This window comes from Strix aluco, chromosome 1 (genome assembly GCF_031877795.1).
Source record: "Strix aluco isolate bStrAlu1 chromosome 1, bStrAlu1.hap1, whole genome shotgun sequence".
Taxonomy (NCBI): domain Eukaryota; kingdom Metazoa; phylum Chordata; class Aves; order Strigiformes; family Strigidae; genus Strix; species Strix aluco.
Window position 1 is genome coordinate 50,354,689 of NC_133931.1, and position 25,575 is coordinate 50,380,263.

The following is a 25,575-nucleotide window of genomic DNA, read 5'->3' on the forward strand; positions in this document are numbered from 1 at the left end:
TCCTAATAGTCTTACCAGCTTGGATTGGTCACCTCGCTAATGTAACCACTCTGCTTTCAGATCCGCCAGCTGTCCAGCAGGGAGCATGGGTGGAGAGGAGTGCTCTCTCTGTAGAGAAGGAAGCTCTTCTATTTACTCAGGTTGAGTTTGTCCTTAAACACAAACTCTGGGTTTGATGCTAACCCTTAGATGATCTGACACGCAGCTAGAACAGCTCCTTAGCCCATGCCCTTCTCCCCATTCCCAGGATTCATCGAATTGTTCCGATGGGAATACTCTGCATGCATATGTGTGCACATCCTTAAAGAAATTACAGCCATATCATGGTAGCCAAGCATGCGATTCGCCTCCCTTACTCCCCTTCACCCCCGACAATCATAAAAACAATTTATTGGAATTTCTCATTCAGTCAGTAAAAATATTTTGCTTACTAAGCTTGCAACACACTGCTTTTGCTTGCTTTTCAGCTCTCAGAAATCCCACTTGGGGAAGAGAAATTCAGTGGGTAAGAACTGAGCTTGTAGCACACCTGCATGGCACCACTCCCCCACTTGCTACTACTTAAATAAAGATGAGTCCACAATAAAGAAATACTGTGGGGTTTTGCGGGGGGTGTTTTGGGGAGGAGGGCTGTTTGGTTAGGTGGGTTTTGGGTGGGTTTTTTTGCAAGTCTTATTTTACTTCAGATAGGTGGACTTGTTCTTACTTTAGTGATGCTGGCAGCTTCACATCAAGTACTGCAGCAGTTGGCTATTTAAAGAAAAACGGTATTTCAGGGCAAGATTCCTAAAAGGACATCCACCCCTGTAAGACTCAAACTACAGACATGCTCAAGTTTTTTCAGCAAAAGTCAGAGAATGCAAGACTTTGACACACATATGTCGAGAGCAGTTGTTTTTTGGGGTTTAGTGTTTCTAAGGTTTTTTTGAAGATGAGACAAATGCTTCAGTTACAAAAAGTCAGCTTTGATTATACTACATAGGCTTTTGCTTACAGAAATGCAGTAGTACTTCTAGATACCATCACTTACCACACACGCTATTCTTACTTTTGTGTGCAGTGTAAACACTTATAAACCTATTCTTTTGAAATCACTCAGTTCTGAATGGAGCTTTGTTTGTTTTTTCAAAGTATACCGTATTACTTTCACGAATATTTTAGAGATCATAAGGTTTTATGTCCCTTAAACTTGAAAACTAAGTGTTCTGCAATTGTCTGAGGTTACGTCCAGCCAGCCTACTTGCATAAAATATTTAAGAAAAACTTCCCTTTGATTTCAGTCTTAAATATGTATATTTATATTCAGGAACACATTGCAACTAATCAGAGATGGCGGAAAATAAGACTAAATCTGAAAAAGTAACTTGAAACTTCATAAACTCTATGAAACACTGAGGCTTAGGAACTATTTTTATGCAACATCTTCATCACTTCCTGGATTAATTGGGAGCAAAAAACCACTGAGATTCTTTGGCAGAAGCATGTGCTGACTTCCAGCCCCAGGTGCCCAGGCCCACTTCCAGGCAGCTACGGAGCATCCCTGTGGAAGTACACCTTCCTTCTAGCACTGCAGAAGGAAGTCACGGTGGCCACATCTTCCTGCCATGAGAAGAGGCATTCCAACACACCTTGCACATGGCATCCCTCCGGGGGCAGATTAAATTCCAAAAGGCTCCAGTGGCAAAGAAAACCAGAAGGGGAAAGATGGCTTGCTTTACTTTTAAGAATCATTACACTTACAATGAAAAGGACTTTTAAAACCATTAAACTTGAAACAAAAAAGCAAAACAAAAGCCTTTATTAATCTTGTGCTTCCATTCTTGGGAGTCATTAGAAAGCATATCCTGCCTCTCCCTCAACCCTACAAAACACATACAAACCAGCTTCACTACAGTTAGACATGTGAAAAACAGGTGGCTGCTGAACATTTGGTCACTGGCTTGAAGCAGCATTGAAATAAGACCCTCTTCTTTTCACAGCTGATGTTGATGGGCAGCCATGGTAAAGACAAAGGACAAGAGGCAGAGCTATGAATTAAATAATACCAAGGGGGCTTTGGGTTGGCATCAGCATGGGGTGGAAGGGACTGGGTGGGTTGAGTACCTCTTGGTGGACTACCAGACTGCTGCTCTGGCTGAGGACTGGGTAGCGCCTGGGCTCCATCACCATTTACCCCACGCAATTCAAGCTGACAAAGCATGCCGCCGACACAGACGCCTTGCAGGAGCAAGCACTGCTGCTTGAGGGCACTGCTGGCAGAAAGCCTACCGCTACAAAGGATGGGATGTCACTTGGTGGACAGTATGAAAAAGGTGTTCTTTCTAGAAACAGAACTGATGCATCTTTGACCACATAGTTCCCAAGACAATGCCAGAAGTGCATGTCGTTACCATCATCTACTCTACCCAATATATTTTCCACCTCGTAACCAGTCAAAGGATTTTTCAAATCAGGAATAATCTCACCGGGGTTTTGGAGCAAAAGAAAAAAAGAAATCATAGTCTTGTTGCATTCTAGACATCTCGGGGATTTTTCTGAGAACATAATTAAGACAAATGAATTTAAACACTCAATCTCCATAATGGACTCAACAGATCCCCATTAAGAGATATGGGCAGGCATCCAAATTACCCTGCTGAAGCCAGCAAAACCATCTTTTCATCAAGTTTTGTTCCATTAAAAAGTGTGAGATTAAATGTCCAAACATTGTGTGAGCAGTTAAAAGCACAGGATAAGGAGAAGACAGGCAGATAACATCAAGGGATACCTGAGGATACTGGCTGGCTAACTACTGCCAGATTTTCCTAAACAAGATTAGGAAAGAGTAAGAGGCAACTATGTTGAGTCAAATCTTTCTTTAACAGACAGTTTTGTAGCATACAAGTTAGGGCAGAAAGATCACTGCAGCAAGCAAAAGACAGTAAAAGTAGTATATACATTTTATTCAAATATAACACAGAGAAGCTGCGTCTAGTATCATTTCCCTTCTATGGGCCAGTTTTACTAATAACGGTGTCTCTGACTAAACAACCAAAGAGGAACCTAGGTTGGTATCTTGAAAACAGATTATTTTTTTCCCTTGAAGATAAAAGTGTGTAATGGCCATTCAAGAGGAACAGGGGGAACCTGCACCATACATTGAACCCACAAACTAGCAGTCTTCCCCTCAACCTGACCTACTTCATCTGTTGAAAGATGATGCTGTTCCACCACAACACAGGAGCCCAACACATGTTCTGTTCAAAATTCATTCTTCAAGAAGGGCATTGAGAAGGGACAGTCTCCAGGCAAGAAACAAATGAATGTTCATGCCCCTTGTCCCCTCTTTCTGATTTTTACATATGCTGAGAATCGCAGTACAAAGAGTTCTAAAAACCTGTGTATAAAGATCAAATTGCTATGAAAACGTCTCAGAACTTGTAAAATAGTCTTTGTTGCTGCTGGCCTTTTTAATAATAAAAATAGGGTTTAAAGTCTGGTCTTGCAGCAAGCAGGAATCTCTAGGGTGACACAATAACCATTTTAGTTAATCTGACCTGCAGCACAAATCAAGAAGTAAGGTATGTTTTAAAGTCCTCCCTTATAGTGAAATGGCATTTGCAGCATGGCTGTAATCACACAAAATGAAAGGTTTTAAAATTGACCTCTCTGTTCTTCACTCAATCCTCTACTGAGAAAAATATTTCTTTTACTGCTCACAGAAATTCTCTCTCACTTATGTCTCATGTTCCACATTTCAGAAAATACGCAAAATCTATTTTTACTACTATACCAATGACATTTTTGTGGCATTTTAATATCAAAAATTAAATTTCAAGTTGCATAAGAAGACAAGAAATACTTCAGCTATGAGATGCCAAGACCTTTTTTTTTAAAGCAATACTGCAAGTTGGTTTCAAACCCTTTCAGTTACGAAGCACACGATATGTGGTTGTTAACATTAATCAGAGCTCAAATAATTCAAGTTATGCAAATCTAGCAAGATTTTCCCTAAACACTGCAAGGAAGAATCCCTTAACCACAACTGAAGAAAGGAAAAAGTATGCTCTACTACAAATAAAGTCAACTAATTCACACCAGTTAATCCATGATGTGTACAGCAGAAGGTGGCTGTATTATCAAAGGGGGGAAATGGAAGAGCTACCTAGCTGAATACACATTCACCTTTGAAAAGGAGTAAAGAAAACCCTCAGGTCTCATCACAAAGTACCCAAATCGGAACAGGGTATAGCTTTCACAGAAGACAAAGTATATAAAACCTTTACTGTCTAGATCCTCAAGAACAGTTTTACCAGGAAAGGCTTCTCTAAAGGTAGAGACAAGAAATTAAACATCTGTATTAGCCAGGGCTCACAGAGCAGTAACAGGTCTGAGGTTAAAGAAAAGCCAAATGGGTGGCACTTGCCCAGCACAATGCTGGCAGGTAACATCTGTCTCAAGAAATTCATACCACTGTCCACTTCTGCAGGAGCTTCAATATACAAAGTTCTAGAAAATAAATGAAGAGAGATTTCTTTTCTCTATTCCTCGGATTTAAGTGTTAGGAACTTATTTTAAGAAAAAAACCCAACAAAATCATCTTGGCAACGCAGTAACAAATAAATACAGCTGTATGGATGTAAATGAGCTCAGAAGAAATGCTGGTAAGACAGGTGGGGAAGCTAAATGCCACAATTCTGGACTTGGTTATTATTAATATAAGGGAAAGACTAAAAAGCATATGTACAAGATACTGGGTTTAATATAAAGAAAAAAGTGGGGATGACATTGTAGGTTGACAGAGTCTGGGACAGATTAAATAAATATTTAAAGTAACAGAAGAACTGGCAGGAAAGGAAACCAGGGAAGGCTGAAGACAAGTTAATGTATGCCTAAGGGTTATGCGTGCTATCCAGCAGTAAGTACTTCAGCAGTAATAAAAGCACTGAAGTAGATGAACAAGAATTTGTATAAGACTTGCGGGGGGAAAAAAGCAAGGAATATAAGCACACAAAAGAGGTCCAGAAACCTCCTATTATTTCAGCTTCCACAATAAAGAAATTAAACAATAAATTAATGAGTCCTAAAATTCAAAATAAGTCAAAGCAACTGTGACCAAATATCAACATTTGCTTTTTTCTAGCTTGCATCAGTGAGAAAGTAACCTGATCACCTACATGGGCCCTTACTATTGCCCTTTACTGGACATTTTTAATGAAATAAATAGAGGTACCTGTTAAGTGTGACCACTTATCTCACTGAACTGACTTCTCTCTTTCTAGACATTTTTTTTTTCTGACCACCTTTTTCAATCAAAGTTTCACTGGATTTCATTGTGTCCTCCATTTAGTGCTTTGAAAGTTTTCTACTGCTCTCAGTTGCTTCTCCCTTCATTGTCTTTGGAAAAAAAGAACTCAAATTTTTTCACATTCCTTTAAGCATTTTAAGGAACTTGTGACAAAAATGAAAAATAAACCTTAAAAATCTGTTTTCAATCCCAAGCCTCTCACACTGCTTGTCATAAAGCTCAATGAGCATTACTGCCTCCAGCCTCTACCTTCCCTATACAAAATTTTCTGCCCTACAGGTTGAATGCGGCTGAATAGCAGACTTCTCATATGGGGGACATTCTCTGAGGAAAACTGACATTTGAAGGCTGCATATTTAAACATTTACCATCCTCTTCTCTTGCCTATAATGCAATTTCTCTTCTTGCAATTGCTTCCTTTCAAACTGTTTTAATTAGCCATACAATTAGTTTCCACTGACTTTTCCCTCTGTTGTAATTTAGATTTAACAGCAGAAAGGCAGAATAGCATGCACCGGTTTGATATGCAGTCCCCTAACTTATAATAGAGCTATATGTAATACTGTAGATTTCTTTCAGGTTAATATTCCACATACATGCTTGAGTGGCAGCACAGGCCCTGCATGGCTGTGTCCCCCAAGACCAGGTGGCTTGTCTGTCTAGAACTAAAGGGTGCAATAAGATGTTTTGGAGAACAACATGAAGTTTTGCCAGGATAGCCATGAAGTAATCTACCCATAGGAAAAAAAAAAATCCTTCAGTTGATATTTGACATTTCCTAATATGTAACTTCCCACAAGACTTCAAGAAAAAAAATCCAGGGTGCAGTGACTTTCTGATTCCTTATTTTGCCTATTCTTGTTAAGCATCTCCCAGGTGTGGACTGTGTATTGTCTTTTACCATTTTTTTTGTTTTGTTTAACAATTACTGATGCGTTTCTGTGTATTCCCCTGTGCAGTCCCATCAGCTTGCCTTACTTGGAGGCCCAGGGAAGTTCCTGGGTGTCTACCATCCAGCATCCCGCTCTCTGCGTTTTCAGACACTGTTTAAGCTATTTTTGTGCAAGGCCAAGAAAAAGGCTACAGCCCACCACACCAAAGCAATGTACTCCATAGTTTTTGTTTCAGATGCTATCACTTGTAAGAAGGCTGCTCAACAACCATCAGCAGACCTACATTATCACAATGGGACAGCGTCCAGCCCTTGCAAGACATTACTTTAAAACCGATCATGGTTATTCCAAATGCACAACATTTTGAATGATTTTCAGCTGCTGTAACACTGCGTGTTCATTCACTCACTCTTGAGGTCTCAAAGCTAGAAAACATTTAAGATTTATCTTCTACCTTCAGGTTTCTCCATCTCATCGCGCAGTCCACCCAACACTCGTTCTGGGCACAGAACTCTGTCCTAAAATTTCCTCTATTAGCAAGTTTCTAATCCAAGGCCATACTTTCAGCAGGTTACATGTCCATTATAGTCTTTCAGAGAAACTTTGAAAAGGTTATCTGAAAATCCATGAACAGGCTTAATGGAGCTTTGGGGGGCTTTTGTTTGTCACTAGATAAAGATAGCTGTTATCATCTTCCAGCCAACTGGTTTTAGGTTATCCAACAGTATCTCAGCTGCTCTTTTTTTACGCTCCTTCAAAACACCAATATGAATGCCACATAATCAGGGATTTGGTTCACTTTTTAGTTTGCTCAATCTAACACTTTACAGGATTTCCACCCCTGACTTTCTGCAAGACTTGTAACATACTACATCTCTGATAATAGCCTCTTGTTATGTGTAGGGATACACTGCAGGGTAACAAAATTTATGTCTGTTCAATAATCATGCCTTTTTTTTCTTTCCAAAACATGTAGAAGGTGACAAGAAACACTACAGAACAATAATGATAATATAAATCAGATAATTAAGCAGAAGCTCTCAGGATGTCACTGAAGGCTCATAAAAAGCCAATTGATCATGATGAGATCTTCTTTTGCTCGCAGCATCTTGTTTGCTTTTTTGAGAGGTTATGGTTAACTAGGGAGTTTCCTTTTCCCCTGGCACAAGAGTGGTCTTAAAGAATTTGAACCATTAGGTCCAGAAGACTAAACACAGAAGCAGCACGAGATATGGGGGGGGGGGTGGGGGGAGGAAACAAACAGCTTCAAAATGTGGGTTGGAGAGAGTAGGGAGAGCAGCAAAGAATGAGGTTACAGTTACTTGTTATCTGAGAATGTGAGAAGAAATAAAGGAGAGAGTTAGGATGGACACATGAAATAGAGAAAAGAAAAAAGATTATTTTTTGTAAAAAGATACTATACAACAACTAAATTTCAGTCATTGCTATATAACACCCAGGAACTCATCAGAATCATACAGACTTTTTGTTCAATGTTTTTGATAGGGTTTGTTTTGTCTCTACAAAAAAACCTAGGGTCTGCTATTTTCCTCCCAGTCAGTTGATATTAAAAGTACTGAATTTTCTCAGCATCTCATCTACTGCCGTCTTGTGACATCCGTATCAAACTCATAACAGTAAAATGCACAAGTGCATCAAGCAGGCAGGAACAAGGGACTGGGAAGACCTGTGCAGCTGTAAGTGAACAGAGCTGCTGGAAGAGCAAGGAATGGAGCAGGCAAGTCTGCTGTCCATCAGCTTGCTCCACTCGCTCCTTCCCCTTGTTCAAGATACAACTGCTCACCTTTATCCACCAATAGATGCTGCAAAGTGCCACAAGATAAGAGCAGAGAAGGTGGTAACTACTGTGGAATAAGCAAAGATGCTCAGTATGACACACGTTCACCTGCTCAACCCCAAGCAGCAATCTTGCACACACGCAACCTGAAAGGTTTGCCCAGCCTCAGCCCTAAGCTTCCTGAAGCCGTATTACCAGCACACTCGCTTCTGAAGACAAGAGACAGAAGTAGAAAAAAATCAGGGTTTATATTTAAGTTTACAGTGCACACTGTTTAATACTGACATTTTTACAGGTCTTCTGGGATGCACTGTTCATATGGCATGCTTGCGCATTTGACAGTATCCTACACCTACTCAATTTAAGTAAACTCATTTCAGAAAAGGGATGAAGCCAGAGATAAACTATAAATACAGCTACAAGAATTGCATCAACTGAACATTTTCTTTGTAACTGGAAGAATAGTTGAAAGTAGAACAGGAAATGGCAAAAAGCACCTAAAAAAAGTTATGGTTTAAAAGTACAAGCATCAGGGACAATGCAAGGACTGTATCCTCTCAGCTTGAAGTGGCAGATAAAGCTGAATGAAAAGCAGGGGTAATTTACCCAGACTTCAGGAACACCACTGCACAAAGAGCTGGCCCATGAGGTGAGCAAGGACAAAATTCTTGAGCACACAAAGGAGCAGCTTGCGGCAAGCCTTGCAGCTGTCTCAGAAGGAACACGCACTTTCCATAGGTATTAAAATCTGCTGAAACAGGTGAAAGGTGGAAGTAAATAAAGAATTTATGGCAAGTTACATAGACTAAGAATATAGGAAAGTAAATGACTTAGCACAGGGGAAGTTTGAGGCAATAGGTCATGCAAAAAGGGATGAAAAGGTCACAGTAATTATGTATAGGCTTTTGGATAAAAGAATCCACTGCCAAGTCTCTGGATGTACTTCCAGCAACGTTAAGATGTTGCCTCCAGCTGCTGGATGACAGCACATCCTGGATTTATGAGTATTCATTGTTAGGATGTAGACACTGCATTTTGGGAAACATTCCTTTAGAACATGCTCCAGTGCCATTACCCCACACTCTCTTCCTTCTCTTGGGGGTCACCATCAACACATAAAAGACAGCTTTGAGGAAGGAAGGCCCATATTCATTCTTAAAGAACTTTAAATGGATCAGGTCAGGCTTTCTAGTGGATACTCAATGAAAGCAGCCTGGAAAGCATCAGATTCCAGCTGACAGAGATATCAAAATTCCCAAGTGTGGTTTCTTAGGAGCAGGCTACACTCATAACACGACAAGACAGACAGACAATGGTGAGCCTTTTCAGGCATTCAACCCAGTATACACTGCGCTTACCAGTTTCAGCCTTAGAATATTTGTTGATTTTTATTTTGCTCTTATTCCAGCTCTACTCACGTTTGCATTTTTTAATGCAAATGTGTGCTGACCATTTACCTCCAAACTGTCAATAAAGTGACAAAACTGACCAGCTGCATTTAGGCTCATTTCCACTCAAGCCTGAGATGGTGTCACAGATAAGAGAGCACCCCTGGCACAGAAGGCAGGTTTCCCATGAGAAATATGAAGCCTGGAGAAGTTCTGGCTGCCTCATTCTCCAGAGAACAAAGCAGCAAGGCAATACCAACACAAAGATCTGCCTCCTCTTCTTTTGGTGAAGCAGTTGGAGACGGTCACTCTGGGAGCAGCACAGCATGGAGAAATATGCAGGACAAGTGCAATGAAGGCTGTGTTAGTCCGGCACAAGGTAAGATGCACGGAAGGAGGTGAACTCAAGCACTTAGTAGAACACCAAGCACTAAACTTAGACACACCTCCTCTGTTGGCTCCTTTTTTGTACACCTATATGTCACTTTTTAAGAGATCTCTCATTAACAATACTAAGCAATCTAAAAAAAACCCAAAACACATACCTAACTGATTTCTGTTCTAAACATCCAAATCATGGAATATTTTTCAAAATCCTACACATTATTGTTCATAAGAAAAGAGAAAAGAAAATGCATAAAGAAATTGCTTTGTAGTGTTTTATTAAAAGAATGAACCTCTAGAAACGACCGGATGATGCAGAGGTAAAGCCACCTACAAAACAAGACAAATTAGCATCACCCACTGACTGTTGATCCTGGTGGCACTAGAGGCAAACTGGGAAGAGCTTCAGGGCAACTTTGTACTCACAGATTGAAAGCATGAAGAAAGAGTTATAAGCAGAAAGAAAGAATTAAAAGATAGATAGTAAAGCAAGTTCCTTCTCTCTCCTCTTATTTCACAAATTTCTTTTAGTATGGTGCAAATCCAGAGCATTGATTCCAATACTATTTTACTGGATTTCCATTTGTCTTGCCTGGGCTCCTACATTAATCCAAACAATAAGGGCCTTTAAAGCATTCATAAATAACCTGCTGCTGCTGCTGGCACCTAGGAGCCAAGTGCAGCAATGTTAAGCAACAACAAATTTCATAGTTCAAGAGGCACAGTTAAGGAAAAAGGTTGCTCAGAAAATCACTCTCATTTAGCACAAAGATCCTTAAAAATTGCATGAAATCAGTCAAGTAACTATAGAAACCAATTTCTTCAGCTCTGTATCACACGTCTCACACCTCAATTGTCTTTATTATCGTCTGCTGTCAGATCCTTAATCAGAAATGTGAACAGGCTTGATGATTTATTCAGCAGGGAAAAGAATCTGTAGGTCAAGTGAAAAATTTCACACACACATACACATGCACACACATCTTCAACCTTAGGTACTTTCATTTCATTCTGTTCCCAGTAGCTCTGGGGGCAACTCCAGTGAGATCCAATATTAAGGCTCAATTAAAATAAGCTCCAATTAGTGGAGCTTTTTTCTCTCAGGCTAGAAAAGTCAGGAAATGGATATTGGGAAATGTAAAAAGTCAGCTACTGAGAGGAGGCTGCAGACATAAATGAACTTATTTGTTGATTTCTACAGTTGCTATGCAGAGGCCTCTGGGAGTAAAAGCTTAACCAGTCTAAGCTATAAACTAAAACCCCTGCAGCTAAACATGAACTGTGTGAAACAAGGGCTCCATTCCAGAACAGAAAACTGCTGGGCCCAGAAAATTAAAAGCCAGAGGCGTTTTCCATTTAAAACTAAATCCCAGTACCGCCTCCCAGCCAAAGAATTATAAGCAGTATCAGATTTACAAAACGAACAATTACCCTGGAAAAATGTAGCCTATTGTACAGTCCCAGATGCTAAATCTCAAAGTTTCTTTTTTTTTTTTCCTCCCCTCTAATCCCACATTATATTCCTACCAAGTGTACTGCTGCAGTTTACAAAGGACCATTTCTAGACAGGACTGAAACTACGAAAATAAAATGTTAAAAAAGAGAGCTCATAATTCATTGACCTCATTTGAAGCACTGCCCTTGCCTGTGGCAGTTCCTGTCCTTCCCCAAGGCCTCTGCAAATGGTATGCAGCAGCAAAATAAACCCTGACCTAATTGCCAGGACAGGACTGCCAACCTTCTCTCAACACACAAAGGCAAGCATGGTAACTGCAAAGTCCTACCTCTTTCGCTTTCTGCTTTAACCGCAGTTGCTCTGGATCTTCTTTATTGGAACGGCTCTACCAAAGGAAGAGGAAAAAGATTGAATAGAAATTACTGGCATCCAAACACCATCGTATCCGTTAAATATTTAATAAATGACAATTTTCTCTGGTGATTGAAAGATTTAGCTTCAGGGGTGAATGCCTCAATCCAGACTGGCTTCCCTCCCCCTCCACACACATATGCACACCCCCCTCCTCATCTGGGCCGGCTGCCTCTGCTCTAGCCTGAAGCAAGATTAAGCTGAAAATGATGCTAACACTGTCAGTCAGGTCCAGTCTAGGCATGATGTTGTTCATGTCAGCAGCAGACACTTAAAAAGAACAGGAAGTATAGGAAAGCAAGGGAGTCATACTCATGCAAGTACAACACAATTCTTTCAAGTCTAGATTAGGCTTCCACCCAAGGGGCTCCAGAACTCAGCTTGAAACAAAACCAAAAAAACAACAAATAGAAGTTGATCAAGTCACATCTGATGGAACAACATCTGTTGATTTTTTTTTTTTTTTTTTTGCTCCTGTTCTTGAGGGAAGTGGTAAGAAGGGTACTTATTCTGTACTAGCAGTGGCTAGGGTACCAGCTCCAAGGATAGCCCTCTGATCTGACTACAGAAAACAAATACATCTGGCAGGGTGGTGGATCTCACCAGGCTCCAGCTTGAACACGCACAGTGAACCCATATTTTCAAACAGTGCCATACACAGATGTGGAGAAAGATTTACCAATTTCAGAGCCAGAAATAGAGCGGAGGGACATTTACAGCTATGTGAATACTTCTTTTACTTCATTTTCACCAGTAGGAATAATCTCAAAAGAAGAGTTCACCCCACCACACATTTGAAGGAATTCCTGTGATATTTTTAAAGAATGTAAAAAGCTAAAACCCTTTTCAGTATAGCATAAGCTATCCTAAACATTACAGATTTCCAGTTACAGGGTTAATGGTTACTACACTTAAAGCAGAAATAGGAGAAACCTGAAGATGTTCACCAGTCTAAAGGACACCACTACTTCCTTAGAAAGCAAGAAGTGAAGTTCTTACCTTGGCTGCTCGAAGCAACATTTCACGTTCCTCTTCGACCTTTCTCTGCTTTTCTAGGTGATCAAGCTTTTCAAGAAATCTCAGCTGCGCTTTAGTGTCACTAGATACGATGTACCTATCACTCCCCTGGAAAAAGAAGTTTGTTACAGACAACCAGACTTTTATACACACCACTAGAGCTATTAAACCCAATGGGAACAACCTGTAAAGAACAACCCTGTTTTTTCAAAGCTGACAAGTGTAGGCTGTTTTAGAAAGACTACAGGTGGTAGGTAGTCATTTACACATTTCCTCTCCTCTGAAGCATGTTTCCTGGCATCTGCGACTAATAAGAGGTTATTGAACAATTGACATTAACAACATCTAGTCTCTATTGACTGTAACAACAACGCCTTTAAGTCTAAAGGCTAAAATTTCGTTTTAAACAGCAGCTTCATATCCAGTAAACATTATGTACAAGACTGTCTTCTGGACAGGTTAACACGAAAAAAAAAAAGAATTGTAAAGCAGCAGAATATCATATCCTTTCCTCTTTAAAGAGAAAAGGTAAAAAACCCCTAAATTTGACATTTTAAGTTTCTAGTGTTTGGTGTTCTAGTTTCAACCATTTAATCCACAATTTGAAATAATCCTCACCCGGTATTTCCAAAAAGAGGTTTTATGGACTAGAGGAGTGGTTTAAAACTAGTTATAATGAATCTTGGGGGTAGGGAAAGTGACATAAATTATGGTTTATTATAGCTTTACGAATACGAATTTTTGCCTCAGTGGATTCTTTCAAGTCATAGACTAGTTTATGTTGAAAGGTGACCTGTGGAAGTCATATGGTCCAGCTCTCTGTGCAAAGCCAGGCCAGTGAATACTAATTAATAGTTCCAACAATAACTGAACATGCATGCATTGAAACAAGACTACGGTCCTTTTGGTCAAAAAAATAACAATCAGTAGTTTATTTTTCATACTGTTTTTGCCCTCATTGGAAAGCCTGAGTTTAGTTTTACTTTAGATAGGAAAGATCTAAAACATGGTCAACTGGCAATGAAAAGCTTGTTTTTACTATTCTGCTCTTCCAAAGACAGGCTGTTAAGCCATGCACTGGCTGCAGGGCATTAGGCAAAACAAGGCAGGGAGCCTATTCTAGATGAGGCATGTCTGTGCCACCTGTTTGTACCACTCCGTAATGCACATCATCTTTCTCTGTTACTTTGTGAGCTTTTCTTTTCCTCAGAAATTTGTCCTTGGGCTTTTACCTGCCAAACACACTATATACTTTCAGCAACCCTTCTTTCTACCCTACGTCAATCTCACGCTTTAATGAAGCAACCCTGACACACAACTATTCTGGAATAAACACAGCATATTTTACAGCTGTATTTTAGGGAAGGGTATATTTTACATATACGGACTAACAGTGACTTCAGTTGCTAAATTTTTTTCAAACACACTATACTCAGACTCTTCTTCCCACACCCAATCATATACTTTTAAAAGCTGGAATGAAGGTAAAAGTCTTCTTGTGGGGCACCATTGTCTCCCAATCTGAATTCTCACAACCCAGCCAGAGCATGAAATCAATCCCTCTTCTGGTATTAAGTTTGGTCCTTTTCAATGAACCACCACATTGTCACATATTACCAGTTGTGGCACAGACCACACCATGTGTTGCAACCAAGGAGACTTTCTTTCCCAAGCAGAGTCTGTGGCTCTGCAAAAAAAAGTCCAACAAACCTTTCCTCCCTGCTTCTGTCACTGCTCGAGATTTTTTATTTTTTTACATTTCTCCCCACAAAGCATACGCTACTTTCAGTCTCAGTACATTAGTACAATATTTTGAAAAAGCAGTTTATAATAATCTACCAACACGCTGCAGTCCTTTTAAAGGGACAAAGAAAGCCGTATTACAGAAGATTATTTTCTCCAGAGTTTAGAAGTGGTTTGCTTTGAAATGCCCAAAGTCAGATACTCACATTTTTTAAAGCCATATCCAAGACCCTATGCCAATTAGGAATGCAAGCCTCTCAACCAGAAGCACCCCAACGCACTACCGTGAGCTTATATGGAACAAGAAATGGGTGCATCCATAATAACAGTATTTCAGCTCATCAACAACTATTTTAAGATACCTTATTTCAGGAATTTTTAGAAAAGGAACACCTGCAGTTATACCTTGTCCTACTCAAAACTTGTTCTCTGTGATCATTTAGCACTGAATTGCTTAGACAGAACACATTATATTTGCACACCTATTCAGAACTTGTAGCCATTATGATGAAGCAAGTTGGATTCAGTGTTTGTCCGTGTAACAGTTTAACTTCCTCACATAAGGCCAAACTGTTCCCAGCTACAACAGTGCAATCCCAACAAAACTAAAGTTACAAGTGTAATTGAGACCAGAATTTAACTTACTGATAGATAAAGCACATAACCACAATACAGAGCATGGTTAGATTTGTATGTGCCAAAGCTGAACTTGTGTATCTGACAGTTAAAAAGTAATTTTTACTTTGAGCTAAATTTAATCTGGAGTTCACCAGAAGTGAAAGAAAGTTTTTCTGCTGTCCTGAAAGAAGCTATTGCTTTCACACAACAAAAGCACATTAGCGCATCTATACAATCTTGTTATTAAATTCATTCCTCCACACTTTTTCCTTCAAGAGAAATGCATACACTCAAGACTTCCCCACAAATGCACTCTAAAGCACAGCCAATTTGTCCCAAAATTTTTACATTAGGTTTTCAAATATGCAATGTTAGGTTTTGCAACATGCAGTATTGAAGCAAAGCATTCCCAGGTATGTCTTTAGTGAGAAGACAGCTGGCAACAAATTCAAGAACAGTTCTATGTCTTGTCTGCAATTTGCAACTTCCTTTCTAGATTAACACATACCTGTAAATGAATCTGAAACCTGACTAAGACAATTTAGCACCAGAAAGGTACTGCATGTCCAGGGGCAGAAAGGAAAAACCCACATACAAGGAAGCTGCGCTCCACTTCAGTCCACCAGGAAAGAAGTTGGAAGAATCCCACAAAGACTAGTTCTCCCACAAAATCTGATCAGTTTAAGTCATGTTGAACAGATTTGCTGAGGACAAAGCAGGAATGCAAGCAGTTGCAGAGGCTCAGCTACTATGTGGGAACCTATTAAGCTTTGGCATTTATACAGTCAATCCCTAAACCATGTTAATAACAGAAAAGCTTCTGGTAAGCTACTTCTGCACTCCGCAGTTTGATGGTGGCATGGGGGTGGGTGGGAGGAGGCTGGCTGTTTTCACATCTAGGAGCGCTCACTCCTTCATTACATTTAGAGCTTACCCCTTAAACCAGTGCAGCTGCCACACCATTACTGCCCTACAGATAGTGCAGCTCAGGGTTGCAGCGCTTGACTGCTACTGCACATGGGGAAAACGTTCTCATGGAGCAATGTTTATAGCACAGCACCCTATCATGCCTCTCGAAGTCATGTGCTCCTGAGCTCCAGACACAGGAGCACGGCAGTCATCTCATGCTGTGCATCAAAAACTTTTTTAACCACCGTACTGTTCAGTTGTCATTATTAATTCTGGTCTTGGGTGTCATATTATGTCACATGCATGCTCATACCTCAGCAATTCTCCAGATTCTAGGAGGGAAGCAGCCGAGGAACCAAACCAGCTAGTTAACTGCCTTTATGGTCTTACCAAGGCTCTATGAAGGCACTGCAACAAGTCACAGCACAGAGAGTGGCTTACAACAATCTGGAAGGCTATTCCTGCTTCAGATAAAGAGACCACCATGATAATTTTATCCTAATTAAGTTAGTGACTTCCAATTATGTAACTTTTTTTCTTAAATTTAGCAAAAAAAGGGCAAAAGTTGAAAAGTCTATATGATGGAATGGTGTGAAACTTTTTTTTACCCTGCCAGCTCTCTCTCTCTGAAGGGCTACCCATCAGATGTAAGCTGCTCGGCATGAGCTGAGCAAACTGGAAAGAAGAGTTTCCCAAGTATGATCCCATGAAGCATTGGCTTTTTACACCAACTTCTACCCTAACAATAGTTACCTTGGCTTCACACCACAGCTACCCCTATTACTGTCTGTCTTTTTGTAACAAAGATAGGCCAATACAAAGCCTTACAGGGCAACTACTCAATCTTCTTGGAAAGGCTCTGGATAATTCTCTGAAATACATGGAGCCCACATTGCACACTGGTACTTATCGATAGCCTAGAAGGAAGAGAGGACAGGGGCAAGCAGTGGGGGAGATGGTATAGAGGGCTGTGTAAATACATATATAAACACATAATAGGGCTCCAAACCCCTCTAGTGTTCTGTTCTTGAATTTAGATCTCTCACAATATTACTCAAACACGCAATCCTGTAAGACACTCCTCTAGTGTAATACCATCTTTCTAACAAAAGAGGGTACCTGTGACTCTAGGATTAGTATGCCCATTACTTTTTTGCTTGTTTGTTTTGTTTTTGAGAAAAGAGGAAAAGAAAGCAAGCTTATTGTAGTCTTACAGTATTATCATTGCTTACAGCAATTCAATCAGACAAAAACCTATCAGTTTTTCTATTGCTTTAGTTCAATGAGAAAGAAATCAGCCCTATCAAGCCCACTGTCCAAAAACATTCCCTCGTGTCCTTGGTGTCTGCAAGACACTAAGTCCTACTGGTTACTCAGGACTTAAGCTTCCACCTCACTTTTGCTTACAAGCTCTACTGGATCTCCCACTTTGGAAAGACAACACAGAACATGTTCAGATTTCTAAAGACTTCTCAGAAAAACTCTGTATTTTTTCTATATCAATTTTTTTTCTACTGCATCATTTTCTGGCAAGGAACAGCATACTCCAACTGCTCCAGACATCACTATAAATACCTGGAAGTTTCCAAATAGTTCCTGCTCTTTACTATTGCTTCTCCAGTGCTTAAAAGACTATAAAAAGTGTTCAGTACAAAAATAACTCCTATCCCATCAGTTAGTTGCTCTTGTTAAATTTCATTAAGTATAAAGCTCCTGTAAAAAAAACCCCAAACATACAAGAACTTAAGAATTGACAGATACATCTGCTTCTAACTTCCATTTTTTTTTCTAAAACAGCTTGATACTGAAAAAAGTAAGGACTAATATCTTATTACTGAATGAAAAAAAAGCCTCAAAAAGCTATTTTGGCCACTGCCAAGTTATTGCTTTCCCATTTGTACCATACAAGCATCTTAAGGGAGACTGGGTCACTGGAACCCAATATACTTTATATTGAATGGAGCTAATACAAGATTCCCTCCCCTTCCTCTGAAGTGGCACTGGCAGGAAAAAGTTCCAGAAACTTTAAGATCAAAGGGGTCTCTGCCTTCACATGAAGCACTTTCTAAAAATAAAATACTCAATTCAGTTTCTCAAGACTTTTTACAGTTCCACCAACAGTAAATGCATAAAGCAAACACAAGCCTCTAAATCAACCTGACCATCAAGAGCATTCAAAAATAGTTTCACATTTACCATGCAAGACAGATTTTGTATAACAGCCACTACTTCTGTGGAAGAGGAGAAATGCATGCATTTACTCTTACGCTGGCTTTTAAGAGCACCTATCCAACAAGTCGAATAGAAAACATGAGGAATAGTTAGAGGCTATAAACAGTTAAAACAAAACCAGCCTTTGGTAGATATTGAAAATGCACATATTGCATATGATGTGCCTATACTTGGAAGAGGTTTACCTTCAAGGCTGCAAAGCAGGAAAACTTTGGTGCAAAACTTGCTTAATGATTTCCTTTACCTTGTGGGTTGATACTCTGTGCTGAGCAATTACAGTCAGTTTTTCTAGGAGCCCTCGTAATCTCTCCTGTGTAGCATGGGAGATCAAGTTCACAACATCAGAGTTAAGTTCCATAATGTCATGCCTTTTACCTGTGGAAGCAGAGAAAATCCATTACGTGTTTTAGTAGTAGCTGATAATTGAAATAATTAGCACAGCAGGTATTCTGTTCCCCCTGGAAGTCATACCCATTATGAATAAAGGTTTGGAGATTATGATTTTCCTGGTAAAGTCACAACTTCAAAGATCTCAGACATTACATTAATAAAACTTAGCCTGGAGCTTCAGAAAATATAGACATTGTTTCACTTAGCCTCCAGAACCACTCTCCTTGCAAGGTCATTTATAGGACAAAGTTAATAAGAACACAAATCAAGCTTCATGTTCGGGGAGGGGGAGAAATGGTAGCTGTAGAAATTAGTGCCATATTCTGTTAATTCCAGTAATTAAAAAAAATAGAGAATTACATTTTGCCCTGCTTGACACTGTGCTTGTTAACAACTCATGACATTTATTCGATGAGCGGGAATGGTTTTTGCAGCGCACTCCAGGCACATGGGACCCTCTCACCTGCCTCAACTGATTGGCACGGGGCAAACAGACTCAACCATCCCACAGCAGCAGCTCAGAAAACACAGATCAAGTCCAGCCAGGGTCATCATGCCATCACCTTCAACCTTTTCTCTCAGGCTGCCACTGCCTCTCCGCATTTCAGTGGCTGCAACTGAGGCTGGCAACAGCTCCAGCCAAAGCTGTCCCAGCCCTGTGCCCAGAGCCAGGCATCACCTCTGAAACCTTCCTCCGACCACAAGCTGCTGACAGAGAAGACTTCCCGTGGTTGGCACCATTGATCACTCAACACAACTCCATCAAGATACCTGGACAACAGCAACTTTTCCCTGGTAGGCACGGCAGGCAGCTGTTTCACATGCTTCATATGCCATACCCGTCAGAAGCGATTTTTCCTTGCCCCTCACCGCATTTACAGCGGCTGTAATATTTTATGATGCAATATATAGCACGCCTTCAAAACCCATTTCGGTATTTATTGCTAAGTGGAGTGTTAAGAATGGATAAACAGTACACTGTAAAAAAACTAATCACCTATTTCATTTGCCTTTGCTACTCTAACTGAAAATGAATAACTATATCTCAAGTCAGGGAGAATCTACAATGTTCTCCCAGATACGATCAAATTGTTCCCATTATTTGATCTTGGCCAGTAAGCACTGGCCTGTATCTCAGCTGAGTGCAAAGCTCATTTTGCTCAAGCACCTTCCAATGCTTCCTCAGCAGTTTCCCACTATACTATCAGAATACTGAAATGTCAACTTAAAGACAAAACAAAATCCCCCCCCCAAACCTCAAGACCTCCCTCCACACACACACACTCCCCAAAACACAGGGCTCAATTCAAGAGCAGAAGCGTTCATTTTCTGAATTGCTGTACTCCCTGGCAGTATTCCTTTCCTCGCAATCAAAACACTTTTCATTTACGACATGAATTATTATTATTAATGTGGAACCGCTACCATGCCAGCCATGAAACAGCCAGGCTTGTATTTTCTGTCTTTCAATGAATTGTCTTCACATCCCAAACCAGACAATTATTCTAGAAGTACTTTGTCTTCATGTTTTTGTAGAGCTCTTCATTTTTCTTTCTATCTACTTCCCATGTGTGACCCTCTACTGAATTTTGAGAAAAGCTTCTGCACCAGTTTCAATGCGTATTTTCCCTTTTCCACTAGTAGCACAGCACTTACTTCACTCAACTATGCCCCATACAGCTCAGATGGCACATCTGGCTAACTAACATGGGATGCATTGAGGTAGCATTTGCAGGTTACATGCTTGTCACAGGCTAGCTGCTTAGTTTGGACTAAGAACAAGTTGCATGTAGGAAGACTTTGAGATCATGTAGTTAAACCACCATGACAGAATTATGACTGCACGTATGAATTGCAGGCTCTCCTGAATGCTCAGCTGTAAAACTCGCTGCTCTGCTACCAAGCAGAGAGCAGGAGCAAGGAGTTGAGCAACATTCATCAAGTTTGCTGTAGTGGTACCAATCAGTGTGGTGCTATACAAATGTATGCTCCCTGCTCTGACATAATACAACATTGCTAAGCAACAGTTATTATTTTGCTCAGATACAAACATTAAAAACTTCCTATTTACAGTTTAGTGTCAGCCATTCAACATGCATTCCACAATATTATTCACCGATACAAACAGTTTTAACATCTCTTTTGCATAAAATGAAAGACTTTTCCATAAAGAAATTGATAAACAGAGGTCTGCCCTGTGCATACTGACAGTTTGAAACTTCCTCCTAATCACATGGGCAGGATATGTAATGTTGGTCAATAGAGTACATATATCTGAACAGGCTGAAGAATGCAAAAGCTGTTAGCAAAGTCAGTGTGATGCATCAAGTTAGGAGCCACAGAATACAAGAGCCTGCTTAAGTGTCTGATTTGACACTAGCATCTATATGGTTATGTGTTCCACTAACTTTAAGAGTAATAAAGTTGTTCAGTTCTCACATGTAAAAGCAGCACCAATTTCTTTTTTTCTTAAAAGTACAGTTGTTTCCTACAAGGGAAAGTAAAAGTTGAATATCGTTGGGTAGAAACACATGAATTGAGATGGCAGATCTTAATAGTTTCAGCTCCTTTTTCAAAGACTGGAGGCAGGCTGATGAAACAGGCAAGAAGATACTACATCCACACATATCTGTTATGTATGCTTTGTTCTCACCTATGTTCAAGATCTTCTTCTGAAGCACTTCTGAGGAGAGAAAAGGTTCATCTGCACAAGAGCGGATCACTGTACCAATGAGCTCAGAGTTTGTTGCCAAAATGCACGCATTCTCCTCATTCAGGTTGACCCCAGCCATAGAAGTCACATCATTTATGTCATCTTCATCTCTACTAAAGAGAAAATCAACATTTTATGCTTAGTTCAGAATGGAAACAAAAAGAAAGCCTCTTGACTTTCAACAAACAGCCACATTCACCTATACGATAGATTTTAGTGTGGGCTGAACATGGACAGACAGCTCCTAAAAGCTTTCACACTTCAGTGAAGCGACTCTCAAACCTTAGCTTGGCTAATGCCTCAGTTGCTAGGCATGCAAATCCTTTACATGAAATCGAAATTTTTAGAAACTGGGAAACTAAGGACTGAGGTAAACCTGGATTAAAAGTCCCCACAAGCCCCCCACTCTTACAGCCTAATATTTGTTCTAAAACTCCAATTCACCAGGTAGAACCAAGTGTTGAACTAAGTTGAATACTGACTCATTGAACTTCTAAACAAGCCCATTTTCTAACCAAGATGCTTATCCTAAGAACTGAAGCTTACAGCACATGTGTATTAGCACAAACCTGATCTTCAACTTTGCTTTTAGTGAGCTCCCTTAAAAAATAAGATACAAACACTCCTTGTCAAGATACAAACCAGACCTTGCCCTTTCAATCATCCTACCACACAGTACTTATGCACATAGCAGGGACGATGCTATGCTTCTGAAAAACAGCAGCAGAGCTCCAGTTCTTAACATCCCCCTATTAGCTGGATTCTGCTGTAACAGCTTTGGTCTACACGTTCAAAATAAAAACTCAAGTCTGGCATACTTAGGGCTAACATAACTAAGACTAGCTATAATCATGGCAAAGCTCACGCTAAGCAAATAGCCTGTGTGCCTCAGCTTTTTTTTAAAAAAAGATCATTTTAGTTAAAATATTGAATGAATTTTATACAGGAAAAGTTTTTGCAAGACGAACACAATGCAAATACCCAAGTTATTTTCAATTAAGTTTATATCACCAGAAGAAAGTCTTTTTTGATTCACAAAGTGACAAAGGCCCTAATGGTGCCTTCAAGGGCTTAGAACCAGAACACAAGTCAGCATAATTAATACAGACAGGTGGAAGCACTCATTTGGAAGGTCTTTTGATTTGGAAAAACAAAACCAAAACCACACAGACCCCCCTCCTGTAAAGTAGTCGCTGGCAAGGTTTGATAAAGTTCATCTTCAGAAAACACTGTGTGGCCTACGTAACTCTTGAGCAAGGGGTTAGTCAGAAACTTGCCATTATTAGAAGAAATGGGATCTCCTGGAGGCTGTCTTCTGACTGGCAATAGGTAGAAGCTGAAGTTATTAGAACATGTGTCTTTTGAGTATTACACAAACCCAACCCAAAACAGTATTGGGATTTTTTCTTGAACTATAAATGCATTTTCTCCACTGGGCTTCAATAGGTTTCTATGGTGCAAGTCTTCTCTCCCACAAATTTCTGGAGAGAAGCCTGGCTAGGTAGGAAAGGAGCCCAGCCTTCCCCTACTCCTCCTGGCCTTTGTTTGTGTGTCCTCAAGGCCAGGAGTTCTTACGTGATTTGTTCAGGGAAAAGGAGACCCAACAGATTCTCGAATCAGCTTCGTTCATTAAGTCTAACTAGACATAGCTTTCTGACTAGGCTTGTGCCCCAAATCCATTGTGCTAAGAGAAGCATTAAATCCTAGGACTGTCAGAATGGTTAAGTGACCACAGTTACAATTCAAAGCTGAAGTTTAAGTCACCACTGCCAGAACAGCTTCCCTCCTCCTATCCCTTCACAAGCAGCAACTGAGCAGTTCCAAGAATATACTCATGCTCTGTCAGCCTAAAAGAGACTCTGATCTTTCAAGAAGCCTGTAAATGAAGCTTCACTGCATGCTAATTGAGTGCTAACTGATCTTCACAAGTACACTCCAGTTTCCTCTTCTAAATGACCACTACAGAGAAGTCTTTGCTGGTAGCAGAGACAAGAATGCAGTGACTGCCACGAATCTGCTGATAAAGGAGATTACAAAATCAGCACAACTAGCACCAAGAACATAGATCACAAGCCATCAGAGCTGCAGATGCTGGAATCTGACATCACCCTGGTGGAGCTGTCTATGGAATCCAAGTAAGCGTGCTTATACCTCAGGTACAACTGTATAGCATGCAGTTTCAGTAAATAATTTTAGCTTTTAATCTGGCCACATACTCCAAATACTCAAGCAAAAAGGAGGTAAACTTCTGTACTATACATGTACCCACCTTTCTACATACACACGTTTCAGTTCTCTAAAACCAGACTTTATCAGGTTACCATTTTCTTTAATACTTCCATGCACACAGTCTCTGTTGTGAGTACACACATACAAGAGCTTATATGCAAGCAGACATCTTCACCCGTACTGTTTTCAAGGACCAGTTCTAACTTCTTCACTGTGGGACATAAGTTTGCGTTAAGTCACCAAGTCATTAGCCTTGATGAAAGATTAATTTGCACCTATGAAAACACTGCTGCACTTATTTTACTTAACCCAAAGAAACTATCACTACATTTCCTCAGGAGTAGCGCTCGCTAAAGATTAATGTAAGTTTCAGAAGCCATGTTAAGTTTGTACTTTTTATTATTCTTTTTTCCTTGCTGTTCAAACAAACCTGAGTCATTTTAAGTAAGGTATCATGTACTTCCGGTAAGCTGTAAAAATCATTCTACCAAAATGATAAATTTTAAATATTTCAGAGTGTACATGCAGACATTTCTGCTGGATATGGACTTGCTTTCATTTTCAGCAACCCCTCCATAAAGCCCCTCTTCTACACCACCTCCTTTAATGCTTTTTGCATTTGATCATGTCACATCCAGAAATTAACAAGAAAAACTCTCCCAAGTGTTTTAAGTCTCCAGAGATTTAAACTTATCAGGACAAGGGGGAAAACAGAAGACAGAGTTCTGAGCATTACCCTGTATGAAGTCAGGTTTGACATTTATACTAAATACTCCACTGGAAAAGAAGCCTGAACAATGCAGCTGCACTGCACATCTACGCATTTGCCTGTATTGGCTGAAAAGTGAGTCTGTGGCACCCTCTGGTGTTTGACCAACGCACATGTCTTCTGAACCCATCTTTATTTACTCCATTTTATATAACAGTCAAAGGGAAAACTAGCAAGGCACGCTTAACACAAACCTCCATGCACCATCATGGACAACTCATGAGATACAACAATTCCAGCAGAGCAAGAACCACCAGCGCTCCCCACCACCACGGGGCAGGAGGAGCAGCTGCCCAGATCTTCTCCACTCCATCATCTCACTCCTGTTTGTCTGCTAGTTGAGATTACTAGTATCTTCCAGACAAAATCCACAAGTCAGAGTTGTATGTGCTCTGGAGAACAACTCTATTAAATAGAACAGATGCAAACCAAATATTTTTTTTAGAGGGTGCTCTCTAGCATTTACTTTAGAGAAATATGTAGAGCAGTTCATAAAAATTTTGATGCCTTTAAAACAGACTGACCTTTACAATATGTGCCACGGGGCAATCAAGTGTCAGCCATGCCCATGCTTAGCTGAAATAATTTCTGCAAGGTTTTGTGGGTTTGGTTTTTTTGGGGGGGGGTGGGGGGGGTGTCACCATTTTTTCTACTGCTCATCTCAAGCAACCTAAAACAGCCCATTAAAGAGCACACATGGTCAAATTGCAGCTTATTAAGTACAGCTTAGCGAGTATTATGTTCTCAAATCCTAACATAACCCAGTCACACAATGGCAGATGGAATCGGGCTCGATGACATACTGCAATGACAGAACAGAGTTTGAATTGTCACATGTACAATCACATCAATTACAAGACATGCTCTCTGTCCATAACGAATCTCATCACAAAACCTGAAAGGGGACCATGGTGCTTCTCTATGCCTCCCACATGATCAGCAGTTGATGGATCACAGGTCACAAAGAATGGCTGTGCTGGGAATACTGAAAGTCTGGACAGAAGAGAGCAACCCACTTCATGGGTTACTGGGGAACATCTATTACCCAGGTCAGATTACACTATGTGGTGCTAGACCTGCTCAGAGAACACAGATACATGACTGAGGGAAGCCAAAAGTTCAGGTACACACTGTCCAGGTTCAGATATATGAAGATTTTCATATGTAGTCTTTAAAGTTAGAAAGTTTGGTTATAACAGTCAATAGAAGCAGCAACAGGGGTGTATTTGAAGACATAAATTCTTCAGAGTCAATAGACTTAATAGAAAAATTTAAGGCAAGTTAGAGATTTCAAATCTGAATTCTCATGGACTTAAGTTACTTTGAAAATCATAATAC

General features: G+C 40.1%; 1 protein-coding gene across 1 annotated transcript in view; it reads right to left on the reverse strand.

Moving 5' to 3' along the window:
• TAF4B (TATA-box binding protein associated factor 4b) overlaps positions 1–25,575 on the reverse strand; it is a 74,773-nt gene that overhangs the window by 14,041 nt on the left and 35,157 nt on the right. Inside the window, exons 11-14 of the mRNA XM_074847653.1 lie at positions 21,180–21,352; positions 18,381–18,511; positions 12,617–12,742; positions 11,535–11,591 (exon numbers count right to left, since the gene is read on the reverse strand). Of these exons, the coding sequence (XP_074703754.1) occupies positions 11,535–11,591; positions 12,617–12,742; positions 18,381–18,511; positions 21,180–21,352 (487 nt within the window). The remainder of the gene's footprint in view (positions 1–11,534; positions 11,592–12,616; positions 12,743–18,380; positions 18,512–21,179; positions 21,353–25,575) is intronic.